At 35.3% G+C, this 20,229-nt stretch overlaps 1 protein-coding gene across 1 annotated transcript in view; it reads left to right on the top strand.

Moving 5' to 3' along the window:
* Nucleotides 1–975: 975 nt before the first annotated feature.
* LOC120627246 (ATP-binding cassette sub-family G member 1-like) overlaps nt 976–20,229 on the top strand; it is a 109,956-nt gene continuing 90,702 nt past the window's right edge. Inside the window, exon 1 of the mRNA XM_039895155.1 lies at nt 976–1,198. Within this exon, the coding sequence (XP_039751089.1) occupies nt 976–1,198 (223 nt within the window). The remainder of the gene's footprint in view (nt 1,199–20,229) is intronic.

The raw sequence follows: 20,229 nt of genomic DNA, 5'->3' as shown, positions 1-20,229 counted from the left end.
TTTCAGAACCTTTTATAAGGAACTATTTCGTCGACTGTCATACATTATTTTTGCGTAACATTGCCGTTTACGCATCGCACGCATCGGAAGCTCCCAAACGGATAATTCTTTCCCATTCTTGCAACATTTTTCAACGATGCTCCGCTACTTTTAGTCGTAGCGTGATGTAATAGCCTATAGTATTTTTCAATACATGGACTATCCAAGACAAAAATATATTTTCAATTTGAACCAGTAGTTCCAAAGATTAGAGCGTTCAACCAAACAAACTCTTCAGCCTTATAATATTAGTAATTATAAAAGTATAGATATAGATTATAGTCTTTTTTTATGAAGTTCCATGTTTCGATTTCGATTTCACCAAGTTTAACGACCTGAAAAAAGGCAGTGATTAAGAAGTGAAGATATGAAGAAAATATTTAAAAGTCTACTACTAGAGTAAACTTTTGCATTTAAAGTGATTGATTAAATTCACGCATTCGACGCATTCAATCGTGAAAGCTAAAACATTTTTACTATTCATATCGTACGAAAATAAATGACTAGTTCATTATTTTTTTTAATTTATTGTATTAATGAATTGAAAATAAGATATAAAGCTATAATTTATTATTTTAAACAAACATTTCAGTTGTACAAATGAACAGCCCGCACTGATTGATGAAAATTAGGTGAAAAGCTTGTAAATTAAATACAAGTTTCGCCGTCGAAACCATTGCGATCGCGAGTTAGTTAGCCGGTGTCGTTTACGTAGAATGCGCGTGTCGAAAGTCGCATGCGCAGCTATGCGTGACCGTGTTTGACTTCGAAGATTTAAATTATACTTAATTTAATTATTGATCAAATAAGAATATTCTTGTGATTGGCATCTATTAAAACCAATTAATCTGACTTTAATTTAAAAAAGGGATAAACAAAGAATAAAAATAAATTGACATGTGATAAGAATATTTAAAAGTATTAGTAAATATCAATATGTCGAATATCCCGTTGGTCCGTCGTGCAATCGTGGGGGCAGCGTTGGCTCAAAGTTCTGTATCAAACGAACCTTTGGAGAGTCCGGATGAAGGTAGCCAATGGACCCCAGCAGCTTTAGAAAGAGCCGGCTCAACTTTGAAAGCTTTGAATCGCATGGCGAAAAGACCACCTGTGCATATTCTTTTTGAAGATGTTGGATTTACTGTCAGTTCAGGAAAAGGTATGAAATAAAATTAACGATTTTTACAACTTAGATATATATTGTTTCTTTTTTTTATTTAAATAAAAGGCAAAGATTGTTGGATTGTCGTGTTTGATTATGTCAACATCCAGATAGTATTTGATAAAATCTGCCTATGTTTTGGTAACCATATAAGTATGTGATGCAAGATGGATTCAAACGATGATTCAAACTCTGCTTACGGTTAACTTGGCTAAGCTTAAGCTGAAATTAACCTTTGAATTGGAAGTTACAAGCGCATGACGCTTAGATAACGCTAAGTATATTAATAGACCGACGAAGTAAAGCTTCGTTAGTAAAGTAAAATTAATTACGTAGCTTACGTTTTGTGTTGTTCCTAAATTTTAAGGTGCGTCAAAAGTTTGTTTGTAGGCAAATAAGTTATTTATAAATCGAATGTCCCTTTTTTTATGTAGATATAATGAGGTTTTAAGACGTCATCGATTTTGAGGCTCTGCTTAAGCTGAAGCTTAGAGTGCGGTATAAAGATAACATTATAAGTAACGATATTGTTTTAACTCGAACGTTGTCTGACTTTAGATATCTCAGATAATAGCTTGACAACTTGGAACCATGGTAGTAGGTGAAATCTAAAACAGTAAGAACCTATATGTGACTCGTCGTAGCCAAAGCCTCACATCGGACTAGACAGACCTAAGACAGAAATTACGGAAATAACAAGTTCCCAGATTGGTTCGAACCGCAAATTGAACTTTGGACCTCCCATTTAAGATGCTTTATTCCAAAATTAGATTCATAAATCAAAATATACAATTTAAACATCTATGAAGTTCTTTACAGTGTAAAAGAGACGTTATTCATGACAGCATTTCTATGATCAAGAATAACATAGATTTAATAATAGTATATTATGTCGTTAGAAACTGATTTTGATATAACCCGGCACCTTATAAACAAGAACGGACACCGCTGTGCCAAGGAGGTCATTAAACCCCATGACGAACCGATACAAAAATAAAGCCTTGAAGATCATCGAATATATTATTTGCCACGAAGCTCGTAATTTGATTATTCTATAAATAATAATTTAATAGGTGTAATTGCTACGTTTAATTAATTTATATTTTTTACAAATCACCGCATATATTAGACACGCGATGATAGTTTAATTAGTTGGTAAGCGCTAAGATTATGCGTTAGAATTATGATACAATTACTTTTATTATAACTAGAATTATTATAAAAAGATCATCGATGTTGGATAGAAGGAGACTTGACTTAACAATTATTCAACGACATGTTTCGATGTCGGAGCAAAACGTGCGTAGAGAGTACATTACCGAAGATCTGTTTGGTGTGGAGTATATAGATTGAAGAAATTATTAATTAGGTTCACCATACAGATTCCTCTGCTTTTCGTAAAGTATAGCATATTAAGCTTAATTTTCATAATATATACATATCATATACAAATTTCGTTTGCTTAGTTATTCTTTTGACTACCTTCAATACTAAGAATACTAATGAATTGTTTTAAAGTGACGCGCGCTAATACGAAAAGCTTGTTTTGTTTGCAAAAATAAAAAAGTTGGTATTTTTCTTTAATTATGTGTTTTAAATAAAGCTTAAAGAAATGAATTGGGAGACTATGATAATGTCTCTCTGGGTATGTTAATGAAAAAAAATAAACTTTTGAGGGCTTACGTTACAAAAATTATAAAATGAAACCACCGACTTTTTCCTTGACAGGGGATATAAATAACGTGTCCACCTGCTAAAGCACGGGAACATGGAATCGGAGAAGTTTACCGCCGTTGTTATTACACACATATATTATTTGGATATTATTTCCACTTGTGTGCTAGTGCTATGAGAGTTGATAAAGCTGTGGGAGAAGATATACTTGTATCCTTTCCCGGGGACAAAAATGTCGCATGACCATGCTAAACGTATTGGTGGTAAGTGATCAGTCTGAGGTAGCGAGTTAACCGCAGTGAGCGCTCTAAGCGAAGGTCCCGGGTTCGATCCCGGCGGTGGCTTTTTGGGAATTTATAATATGTCAATTTTGTCTGGTCTGTTCTTGTGGAAGGCTTCTGCTGGCTACTAACGATAGTCCAACAAGGCAAGCTTGATAATCGGGGGTGACCTAACGAATCCAAGGTAAATTAAGGTCACCATAAAAATATAGCTTATAATGTGGTACAGTGGTTTTTTTATATAAATGAATAAATAAATATACTACGACAATAAACACATCGCCATCTAGCCCCAAAGTAAGCGTCGCTTGTGTTATGGGTACTAAGATGACTGATGAATATTTTTAAGAATAATAATATACATAAATACTTACTTATAATAAAAATGTAAACACCCAGACACTGAAAAACATTCATGTGCATCACACAAACATTTTCCAGTTGTGGAAATCGAACCAGCGGCCTTGTTCTCAGAAAGCAGGGTCGCTGTTCATTGTGCCAATCGGCAGTCAAAATATTGAGGTCTCAAGTTTGATTCCCAGCAGTCTGTTCTGATCTGATTTGTTGGGAGGCTTCGGGCCTGCCAGTTACTACTTCACCGACAAAGACGTGCCAAGCGATTTCGCGTTATGGTACGATGTCGCGTAGAAACTGATAAGGGGTTTAACTGCCTTAAAATCTTAGACTGCATCGTCACATCACAGGGCTAACTTGTAGTGTAGTAAAAAAAACTAACTTCACATTGTTTCGCAAGTATATGTACTCGTCTAAAATTTCGAGGGCAGATGTAATCTCTGCCTTACTCATGTTTAGTCCCATTTGTTATAAAATTCTGCCGAGGTCATTGAGCATTGTCTTAAGATCTAACGCAGTCTCTGTTATAATGACATCATGATATACTTAAGAAGTTAAGAGTATATTCACTGGTATATATCAGATGCTGAAAATAAATGAATACCATATAAATGAATTAACCTTCCTATTCAGATTCATTGTAAAATAGGATATTAACCTGAATTATATAAAAAATGTTATATTAGCACCCATCAACTATGTATCAAATTAAACAAGCGATTGATCTTAATCGATTACTAATAGTGTAATTTTCGTACCATTTGTAGTTACAAAAACCTAATCGGTTTCCAAGCGGCATCGTACTAGGACGCCGGCGCGTCCTGTTTATTTATTTATTTGACTTGCATCCATGCCTTAACATAGTCATGAGGTCCTGTCAGGGCGTAGCAATTAGAAACAGTTTGACCCTTATAATTATTGCAAATACACGATTTCTGTATCAGGATTCTAATGAGTGTTAGTAAACATATATATATCTAGTCACCATTCAAGATCTTTATCGGTAGGATGATAACTAGCCAGGGCCGAAACCTCCACCCAAACCAGATCAGAGAAATTATAAATTTTATGGCCTCTGCTGGGAATTGAACCCGACGCATTCGTATAGACCACTGTGCCAGGGAGGTCGTTATAATTATGGTGTAGGTATTTTTATGATAGCCTTAATTTACCTTGGATGCGTAAGGTCTTCCACAGACTTATTATGTCGGATACTATTATCAAGCCTGTCTCGTTGGTCTAGTGGTTAATACGTTCAACTATGGAGCACGAGGTCCTGCGTTCGAATCCCGAGTCGAGCTAAAAATCGTTAGATGTTATTTTCTTCGTTAAAGATTGCTCAGTACCAGGACAGAGTTAGGAAATTGGCAGTGCCAACCCCCGTGCTTTGTAGAACACGTTAAGCTGTCATCATATCAACCCATTACCGGCCCGCTACAGGGCACGGGTCTCCTCCCACAATGAGAAGGTGTTAAGGCCATAGTCCACCACGCTGACCAAGAGTGGATTGGTGAAAATAGCACACACATTATGGAAAACTCTCAGATATGCGGGTTTCATGAGGTTTTACTTCACCGCTTAAGCATTGAACGTACAAAACTTAGAAATGTTAGAGGTGCAAAAGTCAGATCTGTATTCGAACTCGCCCGCCCGAAAGGAAAGTCGTAGTCCTACCCACTGGGCTATCACCGCACCGACCACTTGTGATAATAGTCGTTAAAGCCCACCAACCCACATCGGAGCAGCCTCCTCGATGTACTTGCTCTAAAACTGTCTCTCCTGTGAGAAACCAGGCCTTTGACCAGCAGTGGGATGTTAAGCTGCGAATGATAATGTTATTTTTACCTTATTTGTAAAATCGCATGTACACGTATTAACAATTGATTAATGAATCATGATACAAATATGAAGCGGTGATAGCCCAGTGGGTGGCACTTCGACTTCACTTTCGGGGAGTCGCGTTCGAATCCCAGCACCTCTATCTTTTCTAAATTATGCGCGTTTTAAGCAGTTTAAATATCACTTGCAGAAAACAAGTGATATTTAAATTTATATGTTTCAATATCACTTGTTGGTGAAGGAAAACAACGTGAGGAGACCCTCCATAATGTTTTCAAAGGTGTGTCGAGTCCACCAATCCGCACTGGGCCAGCGTGGTGGACGGCTTCAACCCTTTCTCTCATTGTGAGAGGGTGATAGTCGGTAATAGGTTGATGATATAAACTAATTATAAATCGTTTTTCAGATTAACACTTAATAAGAACCTACCTTGATGGTCTTTATGAGAGAGAGAACGCCTACGTCATACACTGATGATATTATACTAAAATAATAGGTCACTAGGCGACATGAACTGCGGAAGTTATTTGGTCATCTTGGGGTTTTAACATTGTTAATTTTATGATTTGACCTTAACGCGATTATTCGACAAAATATTGCCATCTTCCGCTTTAGGTGATAAGGTCGCCTTTGTTAATTGATTGACTTAGAGTTACAAGTTAAGGTAGATAATAAGGACTAACATAGAATAAGTAGATGTTACTAACACAAAAAGTTTCCTAACATAGTTTAATAAGTAAATTGTTACATATAAAACAATTATGGACCGTGGTTTGAAATTAATAATTTGTTATTATATTTACCGGCTACAAGCAGTTGGCGCAGTGGGCAGCGACCCTGCTTTCTGCGTCCAAGGCCGTAGGTTCGATTCCCACAGCTGGAAAAATGTTTGTGTGATGAACATGAATGCTTTTCAGTGCCTGGGTGTTTATTTGTATATTATAAGTATTTATGTGTATTATATTCATAAAAATTTTAATCAGCTATCTTAGTACCCACAACTCAAGCTATGCTTTCTTTGGGGCTAGATGGCGGTGTGTGTTTTGTCGTAGTATAATTATTTATTCATTTATTATTATTATTTGTTAGATGAAATTATAATTTGTTCGTCTTTCACTAAAACATACACCCACAACGCTGCTCCAATACGGGATGGTGGGCTTTGACGATTATCATCACAGGTTAGTAATAATAACAAGAACCGAAGGCTTAACGTGCTCTCTGAAGTACGGGGAAACCGCCAATTTCTTAACTGCGGGCTGGTACTGAAATTTTTTTAACAGAAAATACACAGTACTTAATAATTTTTAGCCAGACCCGGAAGTCGAACTCGTGAACCGTAGCTGAACAATAGACGAGCGAGGCAGACTTCATGTATTTTTTTCTTTAAGTTTAAAATGCCTTTTTTTCATTAGCGGTATCTAACATATATACTCGGTATAAAAACCAAACTAATTTCTACCTTTTCTAAATTTCTACCTTTTTTCGTGTTTAATTTATTTATAAAACGTGATTTTTAGTTTTTCTTAAACTATTATTTTTATTAGACAAAAATTAATCGGTTACCCATTCACCATCAAATTTGTTAATAGGAATCAGAGAATTCGGCTAAAGATGGTTGGAAAAAATTAACAACATTTCAACCTTATCGACTATAGATTAACATTGTAAAAATTACAAAAATCTTTATTGCAAATCATAAAATGGAATAATCTAATTAAATAAGTGTATTGTCCTCGATATATCTACAAAGTTTGAACGAAATCAGACCGTTTGAAGCGGTTTCTATACTGCTTTTATATATTTAATTTGCCCTTATTCACATTATGAACCTAACAATTTGGCTAAACGGATTTTGATATTAAGAAATTTGTAATTAAGAATCTTAAAATAATACATTCGAACCCGGGTGCTAATATGGCCTAGGCTTAACATCTCATCATCTTACCCGGCTAAGTTTGTTTTGGGCTTCTTCAGACCAGGACGCGTTTGGAACCCTCGTAGCTTTAGTTTTAAGTTTACGAATGTGGTTACCGCCATCATCTCACTACCGTGTAATTCTTATGTACGCATCAAAAGTGCCACCTAAGGGCCTACTTGAATAAAGATATTTTTGACTTTGACTTTTGACTTATTTGAGATATGTATTTAACTATGACTTTTCTTTAAGAATGTTCTATACCTTCATAAGTAAATACTAATGCCATTTATTACTAGCAATAAATCAGAATTTATGCAAATGATAATTAATCTAACGACAAGAAAATTATTACGCACTTAATAAATCAAAGGTTATTAAAACAAGTGGCTATGATTGAGTTAGGAACATATTTATTATGGTGGTAACTACCCACCCATACTAATGTTATGTATTTTTATACATTTAAAATGCATAATGCATAATACATTTTAAAAAAGATCCCGAAGGTAATATTAGATTTACCTTTACATAAGTTTAAAGAATGTATAAGAACATCGAGCCTACTATACTTTTGCTAAATTTCTTAATAACAAAAGCTTCCAAGCTGCGCCGCTTTCATCTCACACAATATAGAACTTGTTGATGTTTAACGATTGTTAAATTGTAAAATTATGTTGGAAAAGAGCAACTGCTGAGTTTCTTGCCGGCTTCTTCTAGGTAGAATCTGCTTTCCGAACTATTGGTAGAGTCACTACAAACAGACATACATGACGTTTCGCAAGTGCTTATATTAGGGCTAGTTTGAATAAATGAATTTTGAATTTTGCATATAAAACTTTCGGAACCGGCGGAACTTTAAACCCGCGTCTTTCCGGTAAAAAAATTGTTCTGTCACTTAAATCCATATAAGGTAGGTAATGCATTATGTCTCGCAAATACAATAAGCAGAGGATTAAACTTAAACAGCAAGTAAAAACAATGCCAAGGTTGATCGGCATGTTCGAATAACCATGACCTACGTTGTCAACTGACGGGGTGATGAGTATGTCAGTACTTATATTTAATTTAACTAATTGATTCAAATTGACGATGATTTTTAATTAATGATGACTTTTAATTATATTTATTGCAGAGCCAATCTTTTAAAACTTTTTTGTACATAAATTCGAATGTATATGTTTTCGTGATTCTTATTTCGTGACTTATACGGCTTGACTGATTTTGATTACTATTTTCGTAGTTATATATGTATAGCTATAATTGAATCCTGTAAGAAGTGTTGTTTTCGTGATACATTTAAACGTTTATTTTCTCGAAAATAATTTCTTAAAATAGTGTCCAGAGACCGGGTCCTCTAGTTGATTATAAATTACTTTAAACGCACATAACTTGGAAAAGTTAGAGGTGCGTGCTGAGATCGAACTCGGCCCCCCGAAAGTAATGCCGAGCTCCTGCCCAATGCGCTATCACAGCTTTGTAATCGTTCAAAAACCTATAATGTTCTTTTAAATTATTATAATGTTACTTTAAGCAATTAAAATATCACTTGCTTAAACGGTAAAGAAAATCATCGTGAGGAAACCTGCTTACCTGAGAGTAATATTCTTAAAGGTGTGTGAAGTCCACCAATGCGCACTGGGCCAGTGTTGTGGACTACGGGCTCAACCCCTTCTCATCGTGGGGGAGATCTGTGCCCTGTATTGGGATTGATATGATGATATATTAACTACCCTTTACATTTTCAAATTCAAATACAAAAATTACTTATTCATGAAATGAATCGTTCATAGATACATATTTGTTTCCGTTATTTTGAGGTGATGGTGATAGCTAAAAACGACAGCTAGTAGGGGTGCAAACGTATCCTGGTCTAAGAGACACAACAAAATAGGTAAGCCGGGTTTAAATATGACCTTGTTTTTTAACTTCAGGGATGATAATCACGGTTTTTGCGTCTAAGATTCTTTGAAGTGGAAATAAGCCTCATATTCAAATTCAAAATTTCATCATTAATGTTGGCCTATAACATGCACTTGTGAAGCGTTCATACAACGGACACACAACATTAACTATAACAATAAAGAAATCGCAGTAAGGAACCTTAGACTTGGTACAACTTTGTCTAGATTTCATTACATTTTAGAGATAAACAAGCAGCTCCATCGAGACTTGGCTAGTTTTTAACAGAATGTTTTTGTTGGGATATATGTTTACATAATTGTAAATGGATGGTGATAACTTCGTTCGCCAACTTAAATCTAAAGCTACGAGGGTTCCAAACGCGCATTGGTCTAAGAAGAGAGACATAGACATAGACCATCATCAATAGGCTATAAAAGCCCACTGCTGGATTAAAAGCCTCCAACGGAAGGCTTTGCCCATGATCACCACGCTGGGCAGACTGCTTGGTGCTCGCAGCAGACGGTTATAGTACAGAGGACGCTGCTGGCCGTTATCCGTTATATTTACTCTAAATGAGTGTCAGCTCACGATTGTCGTGATGTGGTTATGCTACTTTGCTTTTTTTTTTTTGAAATTATACTTCTTTTGGCGCGTTAGGGAAAATGATGAGAGTAAATTTTTATATTGCGCGCGTACACCGTCACAAAAAACCGACACCATGTAGTTTGGTGCTTCTTAGTTAGAACCTATAGACAACCTTTTAATTTTAATTTTGAGTGCAACTTGAAATGAAATGGAATGAAAATACACTTTATTGTACACCAAATAAAAAAATTAAAAAAACAAGCAATAGAAAAAAAAGTTCTCCTCTTTCTCCGTTATATTCCCTTAGTCACCTCGTATAAAACCCGCGGGAAGACGAGGGGTGACAACTGTATTCTGATCTGCCATTACCACACGGCACGTATTAAACATTACCAAGTATAATTACGAAGTTCGGATGATTAGAAACTAAAAAAGATTATAAATTCCTTTAATTTGTTTACCATTTCACAATACAATAAAAAATCGCGGAAGCAACCGACGTTGATTTCCACTGAATATACAAAACTTTGTTACTAAGATATATGTGTATGTATATGTATATATGTGCGTATATGCGTTCGGGTAACATAACAAATTCCTAAGACTGGTTTGCTGGTGTGTATTTTCCTCACGTTAGATGCGGGTCCGTGACGTACATAAAGCTTAATTTGCTACTGTTATTATATTTTGCGCGACTGCGAGGCGAATTTGCACGGTGTATTTTTATTATTTTTTATTTTTATGGGCCTTTAAATTAATGAACTTCCGCAAAATAACGCTTGCGTCTATCAAATTAACTACACAGTTTAGTTTTTCCGACAAGACTATTGCATATATTAAATACGTACGGGTAACATAATGAATTGCTAAAACTGGTTTTGTGGGTTGGTATTTTGCTAAAATTATGCGGGTGTGTTGACGTACATAATCTACTAATCAAGTCAAAATCTAGTTTGCACTGGTTATGACGAAATAGCTATTGTTACCGATTCACGGCTTCGCAGTTAAATTGATGTTAGCGAAATATTGTATCGAGATAGCTTGTATGAATGAATGAATGAATACACTTTTATTGTACTCCACAGAAACATAAAGAAAAATTGTATCAAAAAATTTAACGATAAACATACCTACAATTTGGCGGCTTTATCGCTACATAGCGATCTCTTCCAGGCAACCAATAACGTAAAACACAGCTCAAGAAGAGAGGTAGGTGGTACATATAAATATACATATATATATTTGCATATATACCTAGATAAACATACTATGTATATATATATATATAAACTAACATAATTTACTTTGTGTCCTAGACGAACATGGTAAACTTTTTATCCCGGGAAAACACACGGTTCCAAAACACCACCACACATGCGGACGAAAGAGCAGACTGATCTATATAGGGCTATATATATTTATTTTTTTGCATAGTAGTAATTCAGGGCTCAGAGAGTAACATTGGCATGCACGACTAGTAAAAAGTAAAAATAAAAATATCCAGTATACCTTAATAGTTACACATATGCTATCGCGACTTATTTGTAGGCATTATCAATCTCTACAACTTTTCTTTAGAACTCAATCATATATCTCTCATCGTTAAAGCAGGGTTCGGTCGACCGTTTTCTCCGACTTGTAAATCTGACTCCCACGAAAAGTTCTTATCAGTTTTCAGGTAAATATATAGCCTATGACACTCCACAATAACGTAGCTTTCTTTTGATTAAATAATTTTTAAAATCGGTTTAGTAGACCCAGAGATTACCCCTTACAACGTCAAACTGACAAACGTTACCACTTTATAACATCAGTATAGATAACGTACATAGACAGTTGTCTCTTTTGACAATAATTATATTACCTAACGCTTATATTAAATGCGTTCGGGTATTTACATTGCGATTTGAATATCCAACGAAAAGTACTTTGTACCTACCGATTAAGTTTTATAAATGAGTTTGTTTTAAATAATATAATCGAGTATTTAAAAATATTAGTGATATTACGACAGTAATTTAAATTGTAAACTTCCATGTCACTCACAAATTTAAATAGGTATATTAAGTCATAGGATTTTTGAACGAAACAACTCTGGCGAAAACCCTAGGAAGATTGCAAGGGAAGATTGGAAGGGAAGGTAAGAAAGAAAGATTTTCGAATTATTAGGTTTTTTACCTACTTGAAACTTACTCGTAGATGAGAGATACGTTTTGATCAGGTTAGAAAGTAATCATATTCTTTGGAACTTCGATTTTATTGGGTAAATTAATATGTATACCAACCTTCCTTTCACATAATATGCGTTCATCCTAGGTTTTTGCGCAAAATTGCACAGAAATTATACTTGGTGAATGATTTATCGGAATTTTTGAAGTTTGATGAAAGTCATATTTAAAAACAAAATATAACTACAAGTATATATACTATATTTATTGATGTCCCTACGAGTGAGGGTCAAAAGTTTTAGGTTCTGGGTTTCTCTATTAAATCTATTACCAGCCAGAACCTACCACCATTGTCTGATTGGAGGCCGTTGCCTTGGCTAGTTACAACTCTATCGACAAAGACGTGCCGCCAAAAAACTGTTTCGAGGTATGGGATTTATATAACTGCCATACCCTGACAGGTTGGCCCGCTACCATCTTGGACTGTATCATCACTTACCACCAGGTAAGATTACAGTCAACGGCTAACTTATGGTGGATTAAAAAAAATCCCGGAGTTAACAACTTAACGTGCTCTCTGAAGCAAGGGAGTGAATACTGTTTTATTTCACATGCTGTAAGTTGAATGCGTTTTAACGTTTTCAACTCTACATATAAACTAATAAAGCTAAAGCCATGCCGCGGCATCCAAGTTACGTCCTGAGTGGAATCAATCACAAGCTTTCCTCGACTCCGCCGCTTGCAAGACTCAAACTTAGACGCTCTAAGACACTCGTTTTGTTTTACCTTATAAGTTTATTTTTTAATTCTAAGCTTTCTATGTGATATAGATAAAAGTCTTGAACCGCAGTAGTTAATGAGCTGGGCTTCAGATAATACCTTATTTATATCATATTATTCATTGCATGGAAGATAATAATTTGCATTGTATGGAAGATAATTTGCATTGTATGAAAGGTGCTGGTCAAGAACAGCCAAGGTACTTGGCATTGAAGTGCCAGACAGTAATTGGAGTAATCGTATTCAAACACTTAGAATTTTTAATTATACCTAACCGCTTGAATAAAACCTCAATGACTATATGGTTTTAGAGATGGACTGCCATATCATTCATACTTATTATAAATGCGATAGGATGTCTATTTGTTTGTTACCTTAATTCCACTTCGAAATTTAGCTAAAGGACAGCCTGCATTGCACCTTCGATACTTTTTATCTCGAAAAAGCACCCGAGAACCGGTATGTCAAAAAATGACTACTCTCTTCTTACTACGTTACCGATTTAAAACTTAACAAATAATATGATATTGAGAAAATTATACAAAGAGTAACTGCATCCTGATCGCAGATAAAGGATATTTTTTATACCGGGAAAATAAACATTCCCTAATAATTAAAAAAACCAATACAATGATGGACAAAGCTCGAGTACAAAATAAGCACCAGCTCGCGGGTCACCTCGCACGTGAATATTTTTTTGCAATACGTAATTAATACGATTTATCTGTTCCGATGACGACCAGTGTGGGTATGTAAGCAATAAGTTATAACATCAGTCACGCCGTTTGAAACCTGTGGACTTAGAAATGTACTCTTGGTTAATGAATTCTTAGAAATATAACAATTAGTTTCGAGTAAAAGGGGAAAAAAATGTGGAGGATAAAAGGGGAAAATTTTACTGTCACTAGGTATTTTGATACAAATTCAAACAACTATTTTAATACTTTTAAAAATTATATTCTGATTTTAATAAGGTGGTTAGGATAGCAATTGCGCCAAAGAAAATAAAGTACCGCCCATATAGCCGTTATTGTTTGTTATGGAAGGTACCAGCCATTCTGAATATTGGGAAAGAAAAACAATTTGTCGAAATGTTACCGTGAGTTTAGTTTTCAGCTAACGAGACTAAGGTTTATGTTTAGTTATAAGAGATTTGCTAACTAACATAATTTAATTTATGCTTCATTGACAATATTAAATTACATTATTTCAATTTCAAACAAATAATCCAACTTAGAGATGCATTGTGTTTAAGACGGCCCACTTGCAAGCTTCCTGTGGAAGCCTTTGACAGTCAAAGACAGACAAACGAGTCCTTTGTAGCAAGCACTCATACTATTTCACAATAACACCTAAAACCCACAGAGGACTGACGAAATCCATGTGCCTATAAATTTATTATCTGTAAATTGTCATAATATACTCGTATACATACGTTTTTATACAAATCTTTATTTCATGTTAGAAGTCAAAATCATAGTAACAATTATATTTATTCACTTGGACTTAATATAATTGTTACTATGATTTTGACTTCTAACATGAAATAAAGATTTGTAAAACAAAACGAGTGTCTTAGAGCGTCTAAGTTTGAGTCTTGCAAGCGGCGGAGTCGAGGAAAGCTTGTGATTGATTCCACTCAGGACGTAACTTGGATGCCGCGGCATGGCTTTAGCTTGACTTAATATAATGGAATGGACATTGGTATTTCGTTTCTGACGGGTTACCTACGTCATTTGCCTTTTTTTTGTTGTATTTTAACGTGCCAATTACTGGAATACCTAAGTTTGTAGGTAATAAATAATAGATTTTTAAAAATAATCACGAAACTTGTTATAAGCTCGCTGTTAAATAAAAAAGGACAAGACTACAGATTACATACGATATTCATTTACAATATTTTAGAACTCCGAACTTTTGTAATTTTCTCTTTTTTTCTTATGAAACAATACATCATACGACACGTGAATGTTTCATACATTCAATACATTTTTACGCGGCAATGGCAATGGCAATAAAATCGCCCCTTATGCCGTCACTGCAAATGGCATGACGCTCTATGCCGTCATGATGCCTCTATCGACTTCCTTCGTGTCTACTCTGTAGTAAAGTAACAGAAGGATTTTTAACTCCATATTTTCTTTATTGGTTTATGATAACATAATAATTGTAGAATTAACGAAAAGTACGTATAACTTGTTTTCCTTTATGAGAAATGTTATTATTATATTTATATATATATTTTTTTTATCATTTCATTTTCGACCTTTTATTTATTTTTAGTCTTTTTTTGCATTTTTTAAATAATAAATTGATTTGTTTTTTTTTCGATTTTATATTATAGTACCAGTATATTGTTGAGTGATGTTGTTGTTTTAAGTTATTAAATTTAATACCTACACTGATAACGCATGTCGAGTTAGCCTTTAAGTGTGTTTACAATGTTAGTACTTAGTTTACTTTTTTTTTGTTTATGAATGTGTATTCATTGTATACCGTTGGTTTCCTATATAAAAAAAATGTGATTAGGTAACGCCAGGGTTCAAGGATCCGAATTAACAACAACACAGATAAAGTGCGAATATTTCTCTTACTTACAATATTTGAGGGTTTGTCACAGTTACCGATCGAACCGAAACGGTCTGTGCAGGTCGCAAACTTGCACGAAAGTTCGACGTCTTTGTTCGGCCTTCGCTGAAAATATGGAATTTTTCAAATCATAGGCAACACTAAGTACTTCACACACTTTTCATCATATGTAATACATATTGTGTAGATGTTTATGTAAAAAAATACATAATATGCTTTTTTAACTTTGTCCTTGACTGCAATCTTACCCGTACACTTACCGCCTTATGATGCAGTTTAAGGTAGTAGCGGGCTAACCTGTTAGAGATACGAGAGTTAAAAGTTTTTTTTTTTATTCCACTACAAATTAGCCCTTGACTGCAGTATCTCCTTTAAGTGATGATGCTCACGGAATCACAGCTTGTGAGAAACACTAACCTACGAACTGAATATTAATTTTATGAACATTGGCATTTTTAACTCTATTATTAGCGAACCGTTTAGCATTTCGGCAATGAAACTTTATAGATTCGTTGGTGATTCTCTCAAATTGTTGTAGTTTAAGATTTATGTTTATTTAGGATTCATATTGTGTTTAACGATGTGGCTGACATAAAGGTAACCTACAAAAGTCCCTTAAATAAATAGATAAAAAAAAAAAAGTGATGATGCAGTCTAAAATGGTTATGTTCTAGCCCGTTGATGTACGAAGGTTATATAAAACTCCCCCTCCACTTTTTCCCCCTACGGGTTCCACACCGCAAAGGGCCGCTTAATCGCCTAGAGCCACGTCTTTGTCAGTAGGTATTTAACTCGTGGCTAGTGAAAAACACCGAAGCCTCCCAGACCAAACCAGAAGAAATTCAGAAGTTATAAAATCCCAAATTACCCTCGCCGGAATTTAACCCGTGATCTCCCACTGCGCCAGAGAGGTCTTCGAAGAAGGTTCGTGGAAAACAGTTTTCCAACTACATAATACAACTACTACTCGGCTACTTATATTTTTTTTTTTTTTTTAATAAAGTTTTGTCTTTTTAATATTCTTTTTAACTCTAAAATATAATTTTTATTAATACATAACTATAACCTAAAATAAACTATTTAAAAACTAAATAAAATCTAAAACGTCCTCGAAACTCGTCCTCGTCCGCAGCGAGGCACAGTTCCTAAGATGCTGGCAGCATTGCCCCTTTGGATGGCCAAACGAATTCGTTGGCCAAGGTAACTGCCCGCTCTAGGATCACCGGTAGACTCGATAACCCTTTTCGATAATTCTTTGAAAAGGGCTCTTGCCTCCGGACCCCACGGTCCCAAAGTCTCTACTCCAAAAGGCACAAAAATGAAGCTGCTATCCAGGTTTTCATATTTACGCCTCTTGGCCTATTATTTGTATTTCTCGAGTAGCCCATTAGAAATAGGGGCACCTTTCCACATAACTAATGAATAAAGTTTCTCCATTCAACCACCTCTTTCAAGCCATATTGTTTAAGTTTGTAGATCCAGAGCGCTTTATGAACATACGTACAGCGTTATTAAAGGTTCTATGTAAGTTTTTTTTTTAAATACATTTTAAGGAAGTGTATACATTAATTTTATAAAGTGAGTAAATCATTAAACTTTGGATAGCTATAATTTGATTTTTTGCAGATATTTTATTAAATTAGAATTTTGAAAACTACTTATTAAATTATACATTGCTGATAATTCTTATTTAAACAATAAATAAGTAGTTTTCAAGAAATAATTGAAATTATATTTGACTAGCTGTTGCCCGCGACTACGTTTGCGTTTGATTTTGTTTTTTGATGTGGCATTCAATTTAGTTGTAGTTCTAAAAAAAAATAAAGTATTCAGTATCGCTAAGCCTTAAATAAGGGGTTTGCTGCTGTCCGCTGAGGATTTCTGTCCTCTATCTCCAACCACATTCATCAGATCTACACAAAGTTCGGGCAAAATTAAATACATATTATAGCCTCTATAGTACAAAAATAATTATTTAAATCTGTTTTAATTTGTCGGAGTTATGGTGTAAAATCGTCAAACACTTTCATCCCCTCTCCCAAAGGAACCGAGCTTTGTGTCGGAATAAAAAGTATACTATATTACTTCCAAAAATATGTGTAAAAAGTTTCATGAGGATCGGTTTAGTAGTTTTTGTCGAAAGCGTAACAAACAAACTTACATTGACATTTATAATATTAGTAGGGATTGACAGCCAGTGTTCATGACATTGTGCCGGTGGGATTCGATATACCTAGTTACACTTCAGTCTTGTATGAGACGAGACGATTTTCTTTGTTACACTACAAGTAAGCCCTTGACTGCAATCTCACCTGGTGGTAAGTGATGATGCAGTCTAAGCTCACCACCTGTTAGGGAGCATGACAGTTAAATTTAACCTATACCCCTAATCGGTTTTTACGCGATCTCATACCGGATAATTCGATTAGCGGTACAACCACCACACCAGAGGAAATTCGGAAATACCTAATTTCTAAACTGTCGGAAATCAAACCCGAGACCTCCAACTTAAACCACAGCGCTTACTGCTGTACCAGGGAGGTTGCCAAAATGTGGGTAGAAACGGAAAAATTCTACCAATGTGGAAGAACCTTTACATTCGATTTGTTATTTTCCATAGCACTTTTTTCGTAGTCGTTGACATTGGGTTTATGTAGTTATCTACGTCACCGCTCGAATTTGGAGTCACGTTTCGATGTCAAAGGGCAAAGAAGTACAAGGTTGAATTATAGTTAAATTATTCCGTTTAATTATAGTAGGTACCATTCGCAATATAATACCTACATTCATCATCGTCATACCAACATTACGGGACCACCATAGGACACGGGTCTCCTCCCAAAATAAGAAGGGGGATAAGGCCGTAGTCCACCAAGCTGGCCCGTGCGGATTGGTGGACTTCACACGTGTTGTCTCTGTACTTGAACATACCTTATCATCATCATCATTCATTAGATGTCCACTGGTGGGCATAGGTCTTTTGTACGGAGTTCTAAATTTCACGGTTTTATGACGCTTGCGTCCAGCGGCTCCCTGCGAGGCGCTCGATGTCGTCTGTCCACCTCGTTGGGGGTTGACCAACGCTGCGCTTACTAGTGCTGGCCTGCCATTCCAGCACCTTGGGACCCCAACGTCCATCCGTTCTCCAAGCTATGTGCCGCGCCCATTTCCACTTCAGCTTCGTTACTCGTTGAGATGTAAAGGGAAGGCTAGTACCAGACAGCCTCCTTAATATCCAACTTCACTGGCGCACCCTGCCGTCTAACCAACGAGGCTCTGGCGACCGACAAGTGGCGGTATAACCACTTCGGCTAGGCTAAACAATTGGCATATAGCTATGCGCACATACTGTGACGATCTGGTAAATATCACTAGAGGCAGAGAACAGAACTCCTCAGCAGCCAGCAGCAACCCACTGATTTAAGACTTTACGTTGTTTTATCATATGTACTCACATTCCACATATTATAGGAGAGCTTAACCGCTATATGTACATCTTAACAATAATGGTAGGAATTTTCTTGGATATCTTTGGAAGCTGAAACGCTAAATTCTCTTTCAAACTTTATAATTTTTATTTGTTTGTTTTACCTACACTTGGAGGAGTTATCAATTTGATAAACTTAAAATGAATATAAAAAATTTCGGAACCGACAGGATTTGAACCTGCGACTCTCTAACAAACGCGGCCTTTAACCAATCTTCTGCCGGCGATGCCGAAATTAGTATTTGCATATTTGGGCACCCATCCATTAACTGACTTCAGACAATGTTGCTTAAACAGCTCAATCGACATATTTTAATGCTGCTTATAAGTCACACGGCAAGTTGACGGCCGATTAGCGCAGTTTGCAGCGACCCGGCATCTATGTTTGGCTCAACCTTTGCCAACCTTGATAGAATTTGTTACAAAGACACAATAAAGACATATGATACTTTGTATCCTGAGAATGCACAGGGGTACCTACAGGGGTTTTTAAACGGCTAAGCACCAAAACTGATCTTTAGAACATTTTGCATTCGTATTGCTTGAATCCTGAAGATAGACATTGCATAATTTGAAGCCCTGATTAATAAACTATTCAAACACGATTCTTTAAAAACCTAAACAAACTCGGATGAAGTCGCTGGCAAAAGCTTGTATAAAATATAAATATATACATTTAACCCCCCGTCTAGTATAATTAAAAATACACATTGATATTAGTAAAAAATTAAGACGACCTTCGTTTTAGCGCTACAAGCAAAATAATTGTCGACTTATATGCAAAAGTTTTTGATTGACCGCAATCTCATCCGGCAGATAGTTGAATATATAAATAGGCTATGTGTATAGACTATAGAAACTAAGATATTGAATGGCATAACAGATTTTTCTTCACACGTGCTCGTTACTTGAATCTTATTGGAAATGAAAATTCATTGTTTTACTTTACATTATCCCACTCGTGTTTTATGATACACTGATTAAGTTTGTAGTTACTTTACTGCAAGTTATTTAAGACGCATTCTTTATTAAATCAAATAATAAAGACGCTTATATTATTCGACCAACAATTATTAACATTTTCTTGAAAAAATTAATTTTAAAGTCATAATTTTAGTAAATAAACATTACAGAACCACAATAATTAAGAAAATAAATACATATTTTAATATTTGTTCCATAACTTGACTTTGAAAATATCAACATTATCTGTTCGTGATTATGTTGAGACTAAAACTTCATTCTACAATAGTATGTACAATACAAGTCTTGTATTGTTATTAATAATACGTCGCAGAAACCGCGGGTGCATTAATCATTACAAAACTAGTAACATAATGAAGTAATAAATATTCCGCATCTTGTTAATTCCACTGCTGGGCCTAAACTTCTGCAGTTGTAGTACCACTATTAGGTCACTTGGCGGCACTTGGAACACTTGACGGTAC

The sequence above is a fragment of the Pararge aegeria genome, chromosome 11 (assembly GCF_905163445.1).
Source record: "Pararge aegeria chromosome 11, ilParAegt1.1, whole genome shotgun sequence".
Classification (NCBI taxonomy): Eukaryota; Metazoa; Arthropoda; class Insecta; order Lepidoptera; family Nymphalidae; genus Pararge; species Pararge aegeria.
Note: the sequence above shows the minus strand (reverse complement) of the source record. Positions and strands in the feature narration are given on the sequence as shown.